Source organism: Thunnus maccoyii, chromosome 24, assembly GCF_910596095.1.
Source record: "Thunnus maccoyii chromosome 24, fThuMac1.1, whole genome shotgun sequence".
Taxonomy (NCBI): Eukaryota; Metazoa; Chordata; class Actinopteri; order Scombriformes; family Scombridae; genus Thunnus; species Thunnus maccoyii.
Window position 1 is genome coordinate 1553144 of NC_056556.1, and position 23367 is coordinate 1576510.

Sequence of the window (23367 nt, forward strand, 5' to 3'; positions counted from 1 at the left end):
GAGATTTAAGGTAAATTTTACATCATTTTAACGATGTCTCACTGGTTTCACTGGTTTCACTGGTTTCTGTGGTTGTGTTTGAGGTTTTTTCAGGGATTTAAGGATGTTTCGGGGTCGTCGTAGCATTAAAAATCACCAGATCGATCCTGCAGCGCCTCCTACTCACCAGACAGGAAGTTGTTCTGCGCGTCCAGCAGGGCGGCGATGTTCTCCACCCAGGTCATCTTGATGCTGGCGGAGGACGCCTGCAGCGTGAAACGCTCCGCCGAGCCACGAGACCACAACACGAACTTACAGGGATCCCCGTCCACACTGTCCTGCATCGCCAGGTAACTCACCTGAGGACACATCAAACAGTAACCAGAGCGGCTCCCATTACAACCAGTTTAAACCAGTATAACCAAGTTAAATCAGTTCAACCAGTATAAAGCAGTCTGACCTTGATGCTGTTCTTGAACTGGTATCCCGGGTTGTTGGAGCCTTTACGCAGCAGCTCGCTGAAGATGATGATCTGCTCGAACAGGAAAACTCTGCGCTCTTTACTGCGAGACAAAACTCCTCCGTCCTGCTCCCAAACACAGAAGGTCTCCTGCTGCAGCAGCTTCCCCTGAGACGTCAACTTCCCCTGCAGGACACACACACAGGTGGGGACAGGTGAGACAGGTGAGACAGGTGAGGACAGAGACACAGGTGAGACAGGTGAGGACAGAGACACAGGTGAGACAGGTGAGGACAGAGACACAGGTGAGACTCATTTAAAGCTGCATTTGTTGCATTTTTTGTCCATTTGGGGGCAGAATAACTCCACAGACAGACAGGTGTACCTCGTATCCCTGCAGGCGTCCCAGGTTCATCATGTCGTTGCAGCGCTTCGGCACTAATGACATCAGCTCCACCGCTTTCTGTACACACACACGCACACACACACACACGCGCACACACACACACACACGCACACGCGCACACACACACACGCACACACACGCACGCACACGCGCACACACCCACGCACATGCACAGGTACACACACACGCACACACACGCACAGGTACACACACACGCACACACACACACCCACGCACACACACACGCACACACACAGGTACACACACGCGCACACACACGCACACACACACACAGATGCACGCACACACACGCACGCACGCGCACACACACACACACACGCACACACACACACGCACGCACGCACACACACGCACACACACGCACACACACACACACGCACGCACACACACACACGCACGCACGCACGCACACACACGCACACACACGCACACACACGCACATGCACACGCACGCACACACACGCACATGCACACACACACACAGACGTTAAATATTACAGTGTTTGATGGTCGTCATGGTGATGATTCACCGTCTCACTTTAATCATTTAACAGGTTATAAAACTTAAACCTGCAGCTTCGTCTGGTTTGTTTTGACCTTTATTTGACCTTCATCAGCTCGTTAACTGATGACTCATTAAAACTGACGACATATAATAAATAAATCTGGTTTATTAAAACATCTCAGCAGGAGTTTTTTGTTGAAATGTGTTTCTCCTTCATCAGTATTGATCTGTTCCTCTTTATTATCTGATATTTATCTGAACAGTTTGGGATTATTATGATTATTATAATATATAATATAATAATATAACTGATCTCAGCTTCTCATATGTGAATATTTTCTGGTTTCTTTCGTCTTCTGTGACAGTAAACTGAATATTTTTGGACGTTTTTAAGACTAAAAGACGAATCAATAATGAAAATAATCTTTATTTCTGTGTAATAAACAGACTCACCTCGATCTCCTCACAGTCGAGTCCTGCTTTAGACGTGTACTTGAGAAAATCCTGAAGTCAAGAAAAGAAAATAAACATAAACGATGAATAGAAATCAAATATAAACCAGAACATCATGTGATAGTGTCGGGAACGTCAGCGACCTTTAGCAGCAGCTGGTATTTAGTGATTCTCTGAATGGGTTTGATCAGATAATCGCTGATCGACATCCTGCAGCTGATCTCATGCTGAATCTCCTGCAAACAAACAAACAAACAAACAATATATAAATAACTTACAGACGTCTTTTGATTGTTTGAGTTGATCAACAACAAACTGCATCCATCAGTCTGTTTAATGAACCTGCAGCTACGTCTCTGTTTACCATGTTTATGTTGTTTATGTTGTTTATGTTGTTTATTTATTTAACCTGAATGACCTCAAATCATTTGAAAATGTCACCTTCAGTTCTGGGAAATAATAAACCAGAATATTTGTATCATTTTCTGACATTTTACACAAAAAATAATCTATGAATCTATTAAAAAAATCATATTTATCAATAATAAAGTTTATTTATCAGAATCAGGTCATAAACACAACAAACATGTAAATAAATAAACACACAAGACAACATCAAGATACTGGATGAAAATAATTGTTAGTTGTTTCTTATAAACACACAAACAGGCGACAATAATAAGTCGATTTATTGATCAGTTGATTAACAGAAAATTAATCAGCAAATATTTTGATAATCAATAATATAATCAATCACTTCATTTATTTTTCAAACAAAAATACTAAAACTTTTTGTGTTTCAGTGTTTAAACTGTGAGATTTTACTGCTTTTCTTTGTCATATGTGACAATCATCACAATTTATCAAGGAAACAATTAATCAATAATATAACTGACAGATTATTGATCATGAAAATAATCAAACAACACAAATACAAATGTAAAGTCTAAAGAAGAATAAAGAAAATTTACTGAAAAACTTCAAATTAAAACTTCTCTACTTGTCTGTTTCTGACTTTAAAATGTCTCAAACTGAAGACAAAACAAACAAACAAACAAACAACAACAACAACAAGCTACAGGAGAAGAAGATAAATGATGTTTTACCTCAAAGAAAGTCTCGTACTCGATGACGATGAACTCTGACCTCGGCTTGTTCTGACAGTAAACCACGTACATGTGGAGACGACGCTCCTGCACACACACACACACACACGCACGCACGCACGCACGCACGCACACACACACACACACACACACAAGCACACACACACGCACACACACGCACACACACACACACAAGCACACACACACACACACACACATAAATATCTGCATCATTCTCTCACAATCAATAGCTGACTGATTGACTGACTGATTGATTGACTGACTGACTGACAGATCAATAACCTTCATGTGACCCTCCTGCAGGAGCTTTGTGATAAATGATCGGCAGCTCCTGGTCCTGATGCTGTTACCATGGTGACCAGAGGTCAGCAGGTCAGTAGTATTGTTAATGTTTACATGTTGTCTGTGGTGATTTATTAGTCAATCAATCAATCAATTAATTAATTAATTAAATATAAGGAAACAAATCTGAGTCTGAGCGACACAAACAAGTGAAAATCTTCTTCAGTATAAATTTGCCTCTTTGTGTTTCAATCCGTCCTCGTCGTCATGGAAACAACGTCGGGACATTTTGTACTAATTTAAACTATAAAAGACTTTTATTAACTTCAGATAAACTTCAATAAAAGAAGAAAAAACACAACAATAAAATAAATAAAGTCCTGTTTTCATATATATATATATATATAACTTCTGGTGTCAGAACTCACGTGTCTGATGAAGAGGTCGGCCAGCAGGTCGTGATTCTGAACGCAGCGTTCCAACTCCACCAGGAAGAAACTGAAACACACACACACACACACACACACACACACACACACACACACACACACACACACACACACACACACACACATACACACACACACACACACATACACACGCACACACAGTGAGTCAGACGGCGTGTGTGTGTTTATATATATGTTTATTAGTGTGTGCGTGTGCGTGTGCGTGTGCGTGTGTGTGTGTGTGTGTGTGTGTGTGTAAACGGACTCGCGGTGCCAGTCGTAGATCTGCTGGATGTTGCCGAAGACGATCTTGTCTTTTCCTCTCATGTCCTCTGGGATCCCTCTGACCTCCAACCTGGACATGAAGCCCTGATACACACAAACACACACACACACACACACACACACACACACACACACACACACACACACACACATACACACATTAAATATTACATATTTAACTTTACAATAGTTTAACCTCAACATTCAGGTCAATAATCAGTTATAAACACTGAACAGCAGATTTTACTTGTTTTGAATTCATATTAATTTATTTATTTGTTTATTTTAACATTTGATCAACATCAGTGTAATTTACAGCTGTTGTCCCGACTCCACTAGAACTCGACAAGCAGATGAAAAACTTAAAATTAATCAATAAAAACATGTTTTACGTTCACATCTGCGAAGATTTTAATATATTTAACTTTGATTTTATCAGCAACTTTCTAAATAAAGAGTTTCATCATTTTTGTCATTAATCATAATTTTTCCAGCAGAAAGTTGAAACATCCTGTTGTTGTTGTTGTTGTTGTTTCTCTGTTTGATTTCTCTGAATATGTCATCAGATAAAATGTTTCACCTCTACGATGACGCCCAGGTCCTTCACATAGTCCTTCTCTGATTGGATCATCTCGTTCACTACAAACCTGCACAAACACACACACACAGTTCATGTCTGACTCTTTTGTTGTTGTTGTTGTTGTTGTTGATATTTTTATAAATGTGTGTTTGTCTTACATGCGTCCTCTCAGCGCTTTGTTTCGCTGCTCGGTGTCGGACTCATTAGAGCCCTGATCTGAATCCAGAGCCTGAAGACAGAAAACAGAAACAAATATTTAACTCAGATACTTTATAGAAATGAATTTATTACTATTAACAACAAAACAGAATAAACAGACTTTCTGCTGGTTCATTAACTTCAATTTAAGACTTTTTAATATCGTTTCATGTTCATAAAAAGACCTGCAGGTAGAATCAATCATTCCTCTCAGCTGTATCTGGTGATGGACTTGTAAACTTGTAAAGCACCTTTTCACATTCACACACATTGATACGCTGATGTCGCTCCTAAAAACCTTCATGTTAACTTTAATTCTTTCCAAGAACGACTGTTGATCCCTTTGTTGTGATCAGCACATGAATCTTGTCCTCAGTAATTGTATTCGACTCTAATTCACGCTTTTCCTTCACATGGAGAATAAAAACACTATAAATACAGCAGATATTAGTTGTTCGTGTATTCAGCTGTTTCTTCCGGTTACTTTTCAACCTAAAATGTCAGAAGTATTATTTTCTTTTCAAGAATAAGTGAACAAAGCAGAGAAGAAGATCTGTCACCTGTGAGCAGATAAATATCCAAAAACAACAAACCAGCTCCTCAAATCACTGAAACAATAAATGTGATTTTCCTCCTGAATAAACTGAGCTAAGCTAAGCTAACCAGCTAACCGACCTCAAGAACTTTTCATTGAATCACTTTATTAACCCCCCAGTTACCTCGGGGTTGTTGGGGTCTTTGATGATCTGCATAGGAGGGGGTAGAGGGTTGTGGCTTTCTTCTTCTGGCTCCTCCTCTCCTCCGCTTTGCCCCGCCTCCTCCTTCCTCGCCTTCTGCAGAAACAAAAAAAACACAAAAACTACGACTTTATCTTTTGTGTGTCTTTATCCTGAGTGTGTGTGTGTGTGTGTGTGTGTGTGTGTGTGCGTGTGCGTGTGTGTGTACCGTCTGTGCGTTGCCAGTTAGGGGTGTGGTCAGCTCCGCTCTGTTGTCCCGCCTCCTGGTTCTGATTGGAGGTTTCTTCTGTCCGTCAGCTTTTCCCTGACTCAGCCTCCGGACAGGACTCGTCAACCAGCGCTGCAAAAACACACAAAACCCTCTGAACGTCCCACTAATACTGATACACAGTATACTCAGATCCTTTACTGCAGTAAAAGTACATAAGTATTATGAGCTTGATGTAGTTAAAGTATTGCAGTAAAAGTACATAAGTATTATGAGCTTGATGTAGTTAAAGTATTGCAGTAAAAGTACATAAGTATTATGAGCTTGATGTAGTTAAAGTATTGCAGTAAAAGTACATAAGTATTATGAGCTTGATGTAGTTAAAGTATTGCAGTAAAAGTACATAAATATTATGAGCTTGATGTAGTTAAAGTATTGCAGTAAAAGTACATAAGTATTATGAGCTTGATGTAGTTAAAGTATTGCAGTAAAAGTACATAAGTATTATGAGCTTGATGTAGTTAAAGTATTGCAGTAAAAGTACATAAGTATTATGAGCTTGATGTAGTTAAAGTATTGCAGTAAAAGTAGTGGTTTGGTCCCTCTGACTGATATATTATTATATATGACATCATTAGATTATTAATAGTGAAGCATCAGTGTTAGAGCAGCATGTTACTGTTGTAGCTGCTGGAGGTGGAGCTAGTTTACACTACTTTATATACAGTTAGCTAGTTTAGTCCAGTGGTTCCCAACCTAGGGGTCGGGCCCCTCCAAAGGGTCAGCAGATAAATCTGAGGGGTGGTGAGATGATTAATGGGAGAGGAAAGAAGAAAAAACAAAGTTCTGATACACAAATCTGTTTTCAGTTTTTGGACTTTTTCTCTAATCTTTGATTTTTGCTGAAATATTGGATCATTTGAACATTTATTGAAATGAAAGCATGTGAGAAGTTTAGAGGGAAAAATCACTATTTGGTGGAGCTGTTAACAACTCATAGACATGTGAAATGTGACCCCGACTACACACTGCTTTTTGTAAGACGTCAAAAGCCAAAAAGGTTGGAAACCACTGGTTTCATCTTTAACAATGTGTTGTATTTTAAAAGCTTGTTATATTATCCATTGTGTCAAATCTTCATCTGAAAAGTAACTAAAGCTGTCAAATAAATGTAGTGGAGTAGAAAGTACAATATTTCCCTCTGAGATGTAGCGGAGTGGAAGTAAATACTACTAATACTTCTGCTTCCACTGGATGTACTACTACTGTACTACTCATATCACTACTGTTGGTACCTTCAGGGTGTTTCCGGTCCCAGAGCCGCTGCGTTTTGGCCCTGGCGAGCCGACAGCGCCCCCTGGAGCCCCGCCCACTCCATACACTGTTGGGGAGATCACACCTGAGAGAGGAAAACAAGACGAGGGTCAACCGAGGTCATGATGAGCTCACTGTCTGTATGGTGAGTAGTTTCTGTTGTGATTATTGTCTCACTTTGGTTGGTCGTCTGAGTCTGAAGCCCCGAAGCTTCAGAGCCATAAAGACTGGATTCTGTAGAGACACAGAGATACTGAACGTTAACACATTTCATTTAAATATGAAATTACAACCATAAATACATTTACAGCCACCTGTTTTTATGCACTTTTGTAATTTGCACTTAAAAATCTGAGTGGAAACATCAGGAATTCAGGAATATCACAAAAAAGTTTTGATTTGGTTGCAAAAAGTTGTTTATTTCCACATCCAGCAGTTACGGAGCAACATTATCATTCATGTGGAGTCGTGTTTCTGTCCAGCTGGTGAATGTGAGTCCAATATTCACTCTCTTTTAGTTCTGTTTTTACTCTCTACCAACTCCTGAGGGAAATATCTGGCTCTTTAGCTGCTAAATGCTCCACTATGTTCACCAGCTAGTCTACAGCTAACTGTGTCTGTTAGCAGGTAGTGTACAGCTGCTTTTTACAGCTTTTTCTCTGAAAACAGCTGCCTGCTGCGGCCCAAAACGACGCTATGAGACGCTGAGAGTGAACCAGAACAGTAAAGTTGCAGCCGGACAGATAAACAATGAGCTGAAACTCACTATAAAGCTCTGTAAAGCCGAGAGGAGCTGCAGAGTCACTGATAATTCTCTGTAGGTTCATAACCAACACGTTACACACTGACACATCAGACTGTGCAGTTATAGACATATATAGATTATAGCTGCTTTAAAGAAACAATATAAATCCAAATATTATTGAAACTTGATTAATTGTGTTGTCTTGTTACGTCCTCTTCAACAGAAACACTGATTCACATTTGATTTTACAGATTTTTAGAAATTTTACTTAAATGTTGTGAAACTTTTTAATGGAAACAAAACTAAAGAGAATCAAACAGTATCATAAATCAGGTTATATAGGAAATCATACAATCCACTGTAATTTTACAAAAGACAACCTTTCAGATTTAGAGTTAAATAAAACTACAAGTATTATCATCAAAACTTACTATTTGATTATGGTTTGTATTTATAATCTGAATCTGTAAATTAACTATTAACTAAAGCTGTGAAATAAATACAGTGGATTGAAAAAACTACATCAACATGTCTCCAAAATCTGTAAAGAAACTTCTAACTACAGCTGTCAAATAAATGTACTGTAAAACAGTAAAAAGTACATTTATGAAAAGTGGCATAAATTGGAAATACTGAAGTACAAGTACCGCAAACTTTAGTAAATGTACTTAGATACTTTCCACCTCTGTAAATCAACATATCTAAATCTTTCCAAAATTTTAATCTGTAAACAAACTTGTAACTACAGCTGTCAAATAAATGTATTACAGTAAAAAGTTTATTTCTTTATGAAAATTGCCATGAAATGGAAATACTGAAGTACAAGTACTACAGTATTGAGTAAATTAACTTAGTTACTTTCCACTACTGCAAATCAACATATCTTATCTTTCCAAAATCTTAATCTGTGAAGAAACTTCTAACTACAGCTTTCAAATAAATGTACTGTAATATAGTAAAAAGTACATTTCTTTATGAAAAGTGGCATAAATTGGAAATACTGAAGTACAAGTACCACAAACTTGAGTAAATGTACTTAGATACTTTCCACCTCTGTAAATCAACATATCTAAATCTTTCCAAACTTTTAATCTGTAAACAAACTTGTAACCACAGCTGTCAAATAAATGTACTACAGTAAAAAATGCATTTCTTTATGAAAATAGCGTAAAATGGAAAGTATCACAAACTTGAGTACTTTCCACCAGTGAATGTGTCACTGTGTGTAAGTTATCTTTGCTTTCATCCTGCCGCTCTGCACATGCTCACATGATCTCAGGCTTTTAGAAACCAGCTGCATGAACACATGATGCAGAAATGAATGTTTTTCAGGTGGCGTCTGGCTGACAGACAGTCCTTCCTGTCTTCTTCTACGACCCCCTGCAGACTGAACACACACTACTGTAGTTTGTGTGTGTGTCGGGTGTGGTGTATGATGGTTGTATGAAGCTTCCACAGAGATAAAGAAAACCTGTATTTCCTGTTTGACGCATACAACAAACACATTGGTAACATTCCTACTAAATGTCATCTAAATGTTTTGCTCTATTGGTGGAGACACAGTCACCTTGTTCTGTCACTCATTAACCGACACATATTTCCTCTTCAACACACTCTCTCTCTCTCTCTCTCTCATAATAAACCCACCTCGCTCGTCCTCTCCCTCTCCCACAATCCATCCCCAAATGGCAGAACAATCCCAGCATGCACCTCTGCCCCTCCGCATGCTTCAACATCAATCCATTCAGAGAAAAATACCAAAAAAACAAGAAAAAGAAAGAAAGAGACAAAGGAGTGATGTGGTCTCTCCACAGAACTGAATGAAACTACAGAGGAGGCAGCGGTCTGGGGGCGGGGCTAACCCTGGGGGGGCGGGGTTATATGAGGAAGGGGTGTGGCTTATGTTGGCTATTCCAGTTTTCCCTTTTTTAAATGACATTAGTCCTGTAGTTAACTCACCTGCAGTAAACACACAGGAGATACTTCAACAATGAAATTAGTCACCACTAATAATTAAAAAAAATTAATCTATTTAAAATTATTCAATTTTAAGTTATTTTGATTTTAATTGGTATAAAATAATTTCATTTTAATTTATTTTAAATTAATTCAAATAATCCAAAATTTTAATCATCAAATTACACAGAAAGATGTAATTAATAAAAAAAAGTAAAAATATATAATAATAAAAGACATCGATTAAAATGAAATAAACATGAGTGAATAAAATAAAAAAAAATAAATGTTATGATAAAATAATCAAATAGAAAAATAAAATATATAAAAATGAACACAGAACAAATTAAGTTTGAATGTAATAAAATGTATTAATAATAAAATAAAAAAATAGAAAGTTCAAATTAATAAGAATAAAATAAAACATAAGTCAATTTTGTAAAATATATATATTTTTCATATATAAATAAAACTAATTAAAATTTAATAGGATGAAAGATGATAAAGTAAAATAAACCAAACATAGCAAAACATGTATATAATTAAATAAAATAAAAGAAATGAATAAAACAGAAGGAATAAAAAATAAACAAGAGAGAACAGCTGACCTGAAAACAGCTGCTTTATTTTTAAACTGTAGCTCCCATTGTTTGCTAACGGGGACGACGACACAGCAGGTAGCAACACACACACACACACACACACACACACACACACACACACACACACACACACACACACACACACACACACACACACACACAGTAACACACACACACACAGAGTGAGTCCGGATGTTAAACTGTGGATTCCTGTTGAGTCTGAAGCTGCTTCGGGTGAATGTTTAACCCTGAACGCGTCTCACCTCTGGACTCTGAGTCAGAGAAACATCTCACCAAACCAGATTACAGATTAAAACTTGGACTGAGTTTCTTTATCAGAACGAGGAAACGTTCACACTACAGAACAATAGATATGAACTCTGACTGAACACCAAACAGCCCAAACATTTACAGCTCAAATGATAATAAAGTTGTTATAATTACAGATAAATAAACGTGATGTTTGGTCTCATCTTAAGATCAACAACATCAGGTCAACATGCATCATTTTCTTTGAGCTTTAATTCCTCAGATGAGGAGATAATCTGTCTCCGGCTGTGTCTCAACAGGAAAATACTTTCCATCATATTATCTCTCTGACTGCTTGTTTACTGGCAGCAGATTCATTAATATCTGTTTTTGAATCAGGAACATTGAGATTGTTTATGTGACATATGGGGACGTTTGTTTACATGTTTTTTTTTACCTGTGGGGACATTTTTCAAGCTTCGTCACCTGCAGGGACCTTTAGTTTGTTTTCTTTGTTACTCCTGGAGACATTTTTAGCTTTTTTTGTTACCTGTGGGGACATTGAGTTTCTTACTTCTGTGACATTTGGGGACATTTTTGAAGTTTTGTTACCTGTGGGGACGTTTAGTTTCTTACTTCTATGACATTTGGGGACATTTTTGAAGTTTTGTTACTTGTGGGGACGTTTAGTTTCTTACTTCTGTGACATTTGGGGACATTTTTGAAGTTTTGTTACTTGTGGGGACGTTTAGTTTCTTACTTCTGTGACATTTGGGGACATTTTTGAAGTTTTGTTACTTATGGGGACGTTTAGTTTCTTACTTCTGTGATATTTGGGGACATTTTTGAAGTTTTGTTACTTGTGGGGACGTTTAGTTTGTTATTTGCTGCTCTTGTTACCTGTGGAAAGGTTTGTTGTTACTTGTTTTGTTTTTTAAGCTTTGTTACTTGTGGGGACATTTAGTTTATTAAATATGTGTAGATATAAAATTGTGATATTACATAAATTCTCACAATAAACCACAGTAAGTCCCAGTTATTGAGCTGTCACACTTCAGTATTCCTGAGCTGCAGCATTGAGACTGAGAGGATTTTTCATCAGTTTGGACTGTCTCTCTCTACTGTTATGATGTCAGCAGACAAACAAACAGAACATGGTCAATATTTTATGTCGAGGATCTGTGTGTGTTTACAACTTAACAAACATGGATTTAAATATTTAGGGGGACACAGACAGACAGAGAGGGAGAGAGACAGGCAGACAGGATGTGGGGACATCACAACATTTCAGCGCACAGACACCGCGGTGGACGAGGATATTTTTAAAGTTCCCTCTGTTTAAACAGGAAGTGACATCGGGCAAACACGGGAAGCGGCGGCAGCGGCGGCGGCAGATGGAGGAAGGAGTGACAGAAAAACATCATTTCTACGATGTTGACACTTGTCATCAAGTCTGATCGCTTTAACTTTACTGAACAAAGAACAAAAAGTTCAACTGAAGCTGCAGCTGATGATGGGATTAAACAGAACTACAACTATCAATACTTTACATTACGACATTTTACCACATTGTACACTGGTGGGTGTGATTGATGATTAATGATGATGATCAATACTCTTGTCATCAGTTCTGGGCTGAATCACAGCTGTGTCTTCAGCTGAACATCAGAATGGTGTTGTATCAACACCAAAACTATAGTTAATACTGTTTGAAATCACTTCATATTTACTATAATGAACAATGTTTAATCTTCACCATTTTATTTATGTGTAAATATTTCAACTGTATAGTTTCCTTTTTTATATAGTTTATGTTTATAGACATCAGTCCCTCAATGCAATGATCTTAACTATTTAGTGTTTATTCTATAAGGAGACACAGTCTGATATAATCTTCTATAAAACCATCTTGTGGAAAAAAGGAATAAAATATAACAAATAGACAGCAAATAGCTTTAAAACTGTCTCACTTTACTTTTATGACCCGAAAACCAGAGTCGGTCGAATCTGTTCAGTACACAACGTCAACAACAACATAAAGGCAAACAAAACACATCAAAGACTCAGAATAAAGAGTAAAAATCTGATTAGTATTCAATGCCACCTTCTTAAACATCAAATTCAAGGACTTTTCAAGGACTTTCCAGGCTCAATTCCCTCAAATTCAAGGGCCAAACACGGCATAGTTTGAGATTAATTACTGTTACAACAGATTTTATATGATGAGAAGCAGCAGACTAACACAGCAAAACAATATTCAAGCACTCAAATTCACAAACTTTCAAGGATTTCAAGGACCTGTGGGAACCCAGGATATCTTTAATTACTGCTGTTAGCTTTACTCTGCTGGACACATAATATTTGTTCTACATAACAGACAGAAGGATGAAGGTTTTTATTGTTTATTAGTGTCTTTTCTGTTATTGGTGTAAAGTTGTGATTTATGACTAAAGACACATGTTCACAACGTAAACACTATTATCAGACAGGAAGAGAGATGTTATCCAGACACTCACCCCTCCCGGCGCTGACAGCAGAGGAGGAGTTGGAGACGTTGGAGGAGGAGGTGGTGGTGTTGGAGGAGTTGCAGGACGAGGAGGTGGTGGTGCAGGTGGAGGAGGTGCTGGAGGACGTGGTGGAAGCCGGGATGAGCCCCTCCATGTCGGCTGCACTGTGGGAGTGTGACAGACAGAGGGCGCTCATCGGCAGTAAACCCTCCTGTCAGGAAACACACACACAGGCTGATATCAGATGTTTGCTTTTCTACCTGCTGGACGTTCAAGTGATTAAAACAAGCGAACACGAAGCTAAAAGCTAAAAGACAGTAAACATGATAGAAAAGTACCAAACACCTTTATATGTGTTTATTTCACAGCAGCAGATTAAATAATGACCTGTGGAGATGTTTTGGGGACGTTTGATTTTTTACCTGCTGGGGCGTTTGATCTGTGGTTCTGACCAGACACCACCCGGGCCGTTCGGCTGAACGCTCCACCAGCTCCACGGTCTGACCGCAGCGGACGCTGAGCTCTCCAGCCGCGCCGGAGGAGAAATCCAACAACACCACCACTAACTCGCAGCCTCCCGACAGCTGCAGACACACACAGGTGAGACACTTTATTAGACTTATTATGTTGTTATGTTATTATTGAAATAATAATAATAATCTAATTATTATTATATTAATACACACATTAAGTATCCAGAGGGGTGTGACCTGACTGTTGCTGCAGCTGACAGGATGTTTACATTATAACACTTCAATATACTTTAAGACAGAGAAGGTTAAATGTGGCTGTACAGTGTTATTTAATATCATTATGAATAAAGATACTGCAGCAGTAGTATGTAGGAATGTGGGATTAATAGATTTAAATAATATAAAATAATGTCGCCCGTCAACCTTTCTTCCCCCAAATAATAATATCTACAAAAGACTGAATGAATTACACTCGACATTAATGGTAAATGCTTTGTTAACATGTAAGAAAATACAAGTAATTTGTACATTTAGGACTTTAAACAACAACAACATTTAACTGTGTTTGTCAGACAGCAGCTCCACCTGCTGGTTGAACAGTTAACTTGCAGCTGCTTGCTGCCTCAATATGATGATGATATTTTTTAATTGCATCAATATTTAACCAAATATCCAGATTTTGTTGTTAATATCACAACATTTCATTCTAATCTGACACCAACATCTCTCAGGATCAGAAGCACCAACACTGATACCGATAAATACACACAACTAATGAACCATCATGTGTTTTAATAAATGATTAAAACTATTGAATATATTTTCATTTTTAAGCACTAAACATTTCCTTTATTATTCTCTGTATCTATTCTCTGAATAATGAGTTGATAAATACAGAACCTGAACATGAGACTGATCCATTTGATCTGCTATCAGTCTTATTGACGACAGTATTGATACTTAATATGATACATGGAGAATAAATGAGAGCAGAGAAGCTTCATTCATTTAACTTTAAGTGTTTTCAAGTCTGTTTAAAATATAAATATCTAAAAACTAAAAACTAGAGCTGCAACCATTAGATTATTTACTGACTATTAAAATTAATCACCAACTATTTTAATAATCAATTAATTGTTTTGAGTCATTTTTGAAGAAAAAAAAAGTTCAAATTCTCTGATTCCAGCGTCATGAATGTGAATATTTTCTGGTTTCTTTAATCACGAGTCTACGACAGTAAACTGAAGATCTTTTTTATCCATTTTCTGACATTTTATGGACCAAACAACTAATCGATTAATTGAGAAAATAATCAACAGATGAATTGATGATGAAAATAATCGTTAGTTGCAGCTTTTACCAATAAAATCAAAACCTTTCTAACAACATTGATAACAGAAGCCAATAAGTATTTCACACTTGTTATTTTTCTACATTTTCATTCTGTATTATTAAAAGTTTCTCAGTCGTAATTACAACTCGGACGTTGGTTTCGACACTATTTACAAGTCAGAATCTCATAACGACGGTAACAATATGATGTAAATGCATCATAATCCTCCTTCTGGTCTAATGAGTCGTTAACTATGATTCATATGAAAAAATATGTAGAATTAAAGGAAAAATCCAAGAAGATTTGATAAAGTTTGGTGTCTTAAAATGAATCCAGATATAAAGAAACCACTAAATAAAGGACAAAGAACATCTGACAGGCCTCATGAAATATACATAAAAACAATAAAATATTATAAAAGTCACATAAAAAGTAACCAATGTTTCCTACAAACAACCAACAGAAACTTTACAACCTCTACTGATAAATAAGCTCCAACATGTTTTTAGATGATGAAATTATTGATATTGCTCTTATATATCATCATATATCATAACAGCTTTTCTTCCGTTTCACTCGACATGACAAATGACAAAGATAGAAACTGTGAAACCGACATTTATCATCTTAATGTGTGTTCGGCTCCGTCCAATCACAGCGGCAGGAAGGAGAAAACATCACGTCACTTGGACAATGAGATGAGGTCGCCATGGTTACCGGTGACTCTGTATGTATGTGTGTGTGTGTTGACTAATAGTTAACTGGAGCACATGGACTCCAGCTGGAAACACACTCACAGTGTCTGTGGGGAATACTGGGGTGTTCCCCGTCCAAATGGAACACAGCTGTGATTAGCTGCTCAGCCCAGCTAGCGTTAGCATCACACACAACACAACACGACACAACACAGCACAACACAACACAACACAACACAACACAACACAACACAACACAACACAACACACAACACACAACACAACACAACACAACACAACACAACACAACACAACACAGCACAGCACAACACAACACAACACACCACAACACAACACAACACACAACAACACAGCACAACACAACACAACACAACACAACACAACACAACACACCACAACACAACACAACACAACACAACACAACACAACACACCACACCACAGCACAGCACAGCACAGCACAGCACAGCACAACACAACACAACACAACACACCACAACACAACACAACACAACACAACACAACACAACACACCACAACACAACACAACACAACACAACACAACACAACACAACACAACACAACACAGCACAGCACACAACAACACAACACAACACAACACAACACACAACAACACAGCACAGCACAACACAACACAACACAACACAACACAACACAACACAACACACAACAACACAGCACAGCACAACACAACACAACACAACACAACACACAACAACACAGCACAGCACAACACAACACAACACAACACAACACAACACAGCACAGCACAGCACAGCACAGCACAACACAACACAACACAACACAACACAACACACAACAACACAGCACAGCACAGCACAACACAACACAACACAACACAACACAACACAACACAGCACAGCACAACACAACACAACACAACACAACACAACACAACACAACACAGCACAGCACAACACAACACAACACAACACAACACAACACAACACAGCACAGCACAACACAACACAACACAACACAACACAACACAACACAACACAGCACAGCACAGCACAACACAACACAACACAACACACAACAACACAACACAACACAACACAGCTGTGATTAGCTGCTCAGCCCAGCTAGCGTTAGCATCACACACAACACAACACAACACAACACAGCACAACACAACACAACACAACACAACACAACACAACACACCACAACACACCACAGCACAGCACAACACAACACAACACAACACAACACACAACAACACAACACAACACAACACAGCTGTGATTAGCTGCTCAGCCCAGCTAGCGTTAGCATCACACACAACACAACACAACACAACACAACACAACACACCACAACACAACACAACACAACACAACACAACACAACACAACACAACACAACACAACACAACACAACACACAGGATGATGAACACATGTCAACGTTGTCACAGCATGCTGGGTACATGTTTATATCTGCAGTAAACATAAACTTTTACTTAAATCATTTATATTTTGGATGTTTTGCTTCGTCACCACGATGTTTGCAATAAAACAAACGTATCAGCATCATCTACAGTCAACTGCTACCTGCCTGCCTTCATCTCTCAGACTATAACACCATAGTCATCATCACACACATAGCAACTGATTTTACAGTCGTCCTTTCATTGATTATCTGAAAGGCTGCAGTTAACAGTTATTCTCCTGATTAATCGATTAGTTGTTTGGTCCTTAAAATGGTGAAAAATGTTGATCAGTGTTTCTTCCTTAAATGTCTTGTTTTGTCCACAACTCAAAGATCTTCAGTTTACTGTCATTATAGACTAAAGAAACCAGAAAATATTCACATTTAAGACGCTGAATCAGAGAATTTAGATTTTTTATCTTTAAAAAATGATTCAAAACGATTGATCAATTATCAAGATAGTTGCCAATTAATTTCCTGTCATTCAATTAATCAATTAATGAAATAATCACTGCAGTTCTATCTGTCTTCACATCTTCACCAGGACGATTAAATTCTACTGACTGAAGATCTGAAGATTCTCAGTTTGAATCAATACTTTCACTGTTTCCATCTTAACTAAAGCTGAAACTAACGATTATTTTCATGATCAGTTAATGTAATGATTATTTTCTTGATTAATTGATTCATGCTTTGGTTTATAAAACGTCAAAACATTGTTTTGTTTGACCAACAGTCCAAAACCCAAAGATATTCAGTTTTCTATCATAGAGACTAAAAAAAAACTGAAAATATTCACATTTGAGAAGCTGGAACCAGAGAATTTTTGCTATTTTTGCTTTAAAAAGTTACTTAAATGATTGTTCACAGTTGAGTTTCTGCAGAACAACTAATCAGTGAACAGTTGCAGGGCTGCAATTAATGATTATTTCCTCTATTAATCAAATCGTTCGGTCTATAAAATGTTGGAAAATTGTGATTTGACGTCTTTAAATGTCTTGTTTTCACTCAAAACCCCAAAATATTAAATTTTCTATCATATATAACTGAGAAAACCAGAAAATATTCACATTTGAGAAGCTTTAACCAGAGAATTTTTGTCATTTTTGCTCATGATTCATGATTGTAGGGCTGCAACTAATCTACTGATTATTTTCTTGATTAATCAATTGAATCATTTGGTCAATAAAACATCAGAAAATTGTTAAAAAATGTCCAAAATGTTCAGACGTTTTGTTCGACCAACAGTCCACAACTCAAAGATAATCAGTTTCCTTTCATAGAAGACGAAGAAACCAGAAAATATTCACATTTGAGTGAATTTTTATTACTTAAATGAAGGTTCCCAATTAATTTTCTACCGAATGATTAATCGATTAATGTAAATCAAGCAGTCGTTCCTTAATAAAGAGTCCAACTGAATGTTTCTTTCTCTTCATTCATAACTTCCAGTTCATCAGTGGAAACAAACGTCATGTTGTAGCGTAAACATGACAGGAAGTAGAATCAGTATGTCTCACATGTACTCAAGTGTTTCCCTTCATTAAGTAAAGAAACAGCAGAAACATGGAGTTCAGTAAATGTTTCAACCCTTCTTGGTAAGTTGGTGAATCATCATTTCACTGGAAGTCTGTTATAGGAGATGATGTTTGTTTACTTTACAGTGATCAGAGTTTATAATCCTTCAAAAACCTGCGAGAACAGTTCGATCTAAACAGACGTCAATATATTCAATGTGTCGCCTTTATTGAACAGGACAAAAAAAAATCAACTGATTCAATAATACAAGAGTCAGAGATGTCGTCTGTTATGATCCCCGGCAGTGGAAAAGCTCATAAAGCTTCTTCTTCTTCTACTTTTTATTTTATTGCACATGTGCAGCTCCGATTTGTGATATTCAGAACAAGATTCGGTTTATTTTATACACTTTAAAGGCAAATACGACGACATAAAGGCTTTAATAAACTTCAAACTCAGCAGTAGAGTTTATTGAACTTCCTCCAGGTTATACAACGTCATTGATCCATAATCTTAATCAAGTAATTGATGATCAGGAGGTTTATTTATACTTGAAACTTCTTCCTCTTTAAAATATAAACTTCCCTGGATGCTTTGTGAATTACATCCTGGCATCTCCTGATATGAAAACATATATTTCTGTTTTTGTTTCTCACTTTCAGCTCAAACACACCTGTAGTTTAACTTGAATATTACATTTTCTGCCATGTTTGTACCTTGTTTTATGTCATTTATCTCACTGACAGACATGCAGCAAGCTTCAGATCCTCTAAAACACCACTAACAGCCCTACAGCCAGAGGGGTCACAGTATGTGAGGGGGTCAGAGGTCACAGGCCCCCCCCCAGCCCCGCTAACCCCCACCCTCAGCTAAATAAGAGGCAGGTTAAAATAAATCAAACGTACCTCGTGTGGAGAGCAGAGAGAGGGAGAAAGTTTCTAGAAGGAATCTGACGACGAATAGAGGAAACTCCCTCATACACAAACATAAAACACACACACCCAGCCAGCTGCAGCAGCGGTGAGGTCATGAGCCTGACAGACACACCCCTCTGGATGCACTCAGCGTATGACTGTGTGTGTGTATATGTACATGTGTGTGTGTGTGTGTGTGTGTGTGTGTGTGTTACCTTGTCGCTGTCGGCGGTGTTTTGAGATGTTCGGGAGGCGATGGATACGGTGTCCGGTTGACTGCTGGCGTCTCCCAAACTATCTGCATCCTCACTGGTCTCCCTGGAGGATTAAAAGTGTGTAACAGACACATTTACTGTTTTTTTTTATCCTAGTTGTCGCTGTAAAGGTGAAGAAAGTGTCCAGAAGTATGTGGACACCTCATGTATTGTTAGTCTGACTGGTTTTTTAGTTCAAATGAAGGGAAATCTTAATGTTAAAGCTTATTTTAGGACTTAAATCTTTGCTTTTTTGTGAAATATTGGACAGTTTTATATTATTTATAAGAATTAATTAAATCAAACAAACTGAGACGTTTAAAGATGAAAATCTGGAAGTTTGGATGACGGGTAACAAGTAGACGTTGCTTCATTTTAAGAGGTTAAAAGAGGCTGATTAGTCAGTATTCAGGTATTTATTAGATTTATTCAGATTTGGGCTAAATTAAAGGATCCATTAATGGACTTTAATGAGTTTAAGAGCTTTTTAAAAGATAAACATCCCTTAAAATTTACATAAAAATTACATTCAGCCTTCATTTGCACCTTTAAAGGACCTTAATTCATCAACAAAGTTGCAAAATCATTAATTCAAATTGGCGATTAATAAATAAATTAATGGATTATAATAGATTAAGGTGTTTTAATGGATTATCTGCACAGTTTAAGGGATTAAAGGGTAAAATTGACTATATATAATTAAAACCAATCCTCAAGTTTCACCTCAATCTCTTAAACTGTGTAGATAATACAGTACAAGCTGCTCATTTTAGTAATTTGAATGGTTTGTTGTCCACATACTTTTGGCCACATGTGCTGTTGTCCCCTTAAATAATTATATGTAGTATTTGGAAAATTAAAGAACAGAAAAAAACTACAGAAATGTAGTAAATTTAGTAAATTTAGTAAAAGTATTCACACAAATATTCAACCTGAAATGTTTTATTCACAATCTTTAACATTTACAACTGAAGTTTACAGCAATTATTTAAATCACGGAAATTAATTAGTTAATTAATTGTTTACATTTCTGCAACCTTTAATAATTTAACACTGAATATCCCACCAGACAGGGATCAATAAGAACTGTTTTTACTGAAATAAATAACATCTGGTTGATTATTTATGAGCTTTATTTACTATAAATAACAGATATTCTGTATAAATTCATCAGGCTGGTTGTATGACGGCTGAACAGACTGACTTCTGTTTGTTCTTCAAAACCAGAGGACTGAACGTACTGCAGTTAAAATATTAACAGCAGCCAGAACTGTGGCTCCAGAGGTCGAGGGTCAAAGGTCAGGAGGGCTGACAGATCACATGCTGGGAGGCATCTGACGCGTGTGTGTTAACTGTGTGTGTGTGTGTGTGTGTGTGTGTGAGTGCTGACCTGCGTGTGATGCTGCGCTGTCGTCCCAGCGTGGGGTTCGGTGTCTTCGGGAGGGGGATGGGCTCCCTCAGCGCCCCCCGCAGGTGACCCCGCCTCTCCTGGATCACCTGGCGAATGCTGCGGACCCACTCCTGCTTCAGCTCCAGCGACGACGCCTGTGCACAGAGAGAGAGAGAGAGAGAGCGGCGAGGTGGACGGCACAGAAACGTTTATACAGAACGTCAAATAACCGCGTTAAAGTTTCATCAGATGGGAAACGCGTTTACCTTCAGAACAGTTTTGTTGTCGGAGGTCGGCGTTCGTCCGACCCACAGAGCAAACTTACAGGGATCCCCCTCGATGTGCTCTGTTACACCCAACTCTGAGGTCTGAGAGAGAGAGAGAGAGAGAGAGAGAGAGAGAGAGAGAGAGAGACAGAGAGAGAGAGAGAGAGAGAGAGAGAGAGAGAGAGAGAGAGAGAGAGAGAGAGAGACAGAGAGAGAGACAGAGAGAGAGAGAGACAGAGAGAGAGAGAGAGACAGAGAGAGAGAGAGAGAGAGAGAGAGAGAGAGACAGAGAGAGAGAGAGAGAGAGAGAGAGAGAGAGAGACAGAGAGAGAGAGAGAGAGAGAGACAGGTAGCGACAGTGAGAGAGAAAAAAGGTAAATCTTCTTTTTTGTACATCTCTTCATCAGTTTGTCCCCATAAAACATGATCATACTGGTTTGGGAATATTTACTGAATGAAACTCATGAGTTAGTTTTTTTGTTCTTTACTGAAGAACATCAGTGATCAGTGCAATATTTTTGAAACACTAGTGTTCATTATAACCGTTAAACACATGGCTATCAGAAACTTTTCACTCAAAAGCTTATAATAAAACAATTATTATAATTATGTTATTTTTATGGTCTTAAATCAACCTTTTATTTGCCTTTTACTGTTAACAGCTTATTTACTACCTGTTTTATGTTTTTTATCTCATAATTTTACCCCTTTTTTTTATCACTGTAGTTTTTTATTGTTTATTGTATTTATCTTTCTCCTTTCTTTTAATATTATAAAATATCTTTTTTGCCTTCTTGCTTGTTTTTACCTCTTTCTGTAAAGCACTTTGAGCTGCACTTAATGTTATGAAAGGTGTTATATAAATAAAGTTTATTATTATTATTATTATTATTATTATGAATACAGCAAAATGTCCCCATAAAGCATGATCATACTGGTTTGGGAATATTTACTGTCTTAGAATGAAACTCATGAGTTTTTTCGACACAGGAAGTCAAGTACACGATATGTTTAGTGTTCACATACTGTTAATAATGAGAACACTGACTTATTCTTTTCACAAAAAATTAACTAGACAAACTTAAGTGATCAATGTCTTTTTTTTTAAATACTAGTATTTCCAAACACATGACCATTAGAGGTTTCACTCAAAAAGCTTCATAGATAATAAACTCCACGTCTGAATACAGTAAAATGTCCCCATAAACCACAAAAACAATGTGTATGTATTATTAATGAATAAATTAATAATATTAATGATCATGAAAGACAGTTTACATTTAGAAACTTTTAAAGTTGTGCAAATCATGTAAAGTTAAAAATAAAATACAATCAAAAAGTACACAAAAGTAATATGAGTTACGCATTTTTAAAAGAGACAAATCATAATTAAAGGAATGAACTGAAAACATTTAGTTTTTAAATAACTAAATATGCTATACTTTAAAAAAAAGGTTTAAAAAAATGTAATAATTCAATGAAAAAATAAGAAATGTATAATTTTTATGTTTTGAATATTATAATTTTATGTGTATTGTGATTTTTATTGTAAAATAAATTGTGTTTTAAGGTAAATAAGCTTCAGACTTCACCTTTCATCTGTAGAAAATCTTTATTTTGTGTTTTATTCTTTTCTACTGAAACCTTTTACTGGCAGTAAACTAACTACCTGGATGTGTAATTATTTATGTACCATAACTGTAATGTATGTGTGTATTTAAATGTGTGTGTGTGTGTGTGTGTGTGTGTGTGTGTGTGTGTCTGTGTGTGTCTGTATGTGTGTGTGTGTGTGTGTGTGTGTGTGTGTGTGTATGTGTGTGTGTGTGTGTGTGTGTGTATGTATGTGTGTGTGTGTCTGTGTGTGTATGTGTGTGTGTGTGTGTGTGTGTGTGTGTATGTATGTGTGTGTGTGTGTGTGTGTGTGTCTGTGTGTGTGTGTGTGTGTGTGTGTGTGTGTGTGTGTGTG

The 23367-nt window shown here is 37.3% G+C and overlaps 2 protein-coding genes and 1 long non-coding RNA gene across 5 annotated transcripts in view; 1 reads left to right on the forward strand and 2 right to left on the reverse strand.

Annotated features, from left to right (window-relative positions):
- Nucleotides 1-23367, reverse strand: part of LOC121891678 (protein NLRC3-like) — a 1105688-nt gene that overhangs the window by 994579 nt on the left and 87742 nt on the right. The gene's annotated exons all lie outside the window — the stretch shown is intronic.
- The window catches only part of LOC121891669 (kalirin-like), a 55375-nt gene that overhangs the window by 478 nt on the left and 31530 nt on the right, over nt 1-23367 (reverse strand). Inside the window, exons 37-55 of one of the 2 annotated variants that reach the window (XM_042404185.1) lie at nt 21402-21503; nt 21136-21290; nt 19707-19809; nt 13486-13647; nt 13073-13274; nt 7182-7238; nt 6986-7089; nt 5691-5822; nt 5465-5575; nt 4706-4776; nt 4548-4614; nt 3948-4051; nt 3662-3731; nt 2931-3017; nt 1968-2060; nt 1825-1875; nt 825-902; nt 440-625; nt 167-338 (exon numbers count right to left, since the gene is read on the reverse strand). In XM_042404185.1, coding sequence (XP_042260119.1) covers nt 167-338; nt 440-625; nt 825-902; nt 1825-1875; nt 1968-2060; nt 2931-3017; nt 3662-3731; nt 3948-4051; nt 4548-4614; nt 4706-4776; nt 5465-5575; nt 5691-5822; nt 6986-7089; nt 7182-7238; nt 13073-13274; nt 13486-13647; nt 19707-19809; nt 21136-21290; nt 21402-21503 — 2107 coding nt within the window. Of the gene's footprint in view, nt 1-166; nt 339-439; nt 626-824; nt 903-1824; nt 1876-1967; nt 2061-2930; nt 3018-3661; nt 3732-3947; nt 4052-4547; nt 4615-4705; nt 4777-5464; nt 5579-5690; nt 5823-6985; nt 7090-7181; nt 7239-13072; nt 13275-13485; nt 13648-19706; nt 19810-21135; nt 21291-21401; nt 21504-23367 lie in introns of both variants that reach the window. The other variant, XM_042404184.1, reaches the window with a different exon arrangement.
- LOC121891754 lies at nt 245-13126 on the forward strand. 2 transcript variants are annotated; one of them, XR_006094130.1, is made up of 5 exons: nt 245-329; nt 524-644; nt 6992-7149; nt 11903-12135; nt 13042-13126. It is a non-coding gene; the product is annotated as an uncharacterized LOC121891754 (long non-coding RNA). The 2 variants fall into 2 exon arrangements; XR_006094131.1 differs by lacking the exon at nt 11903-12135.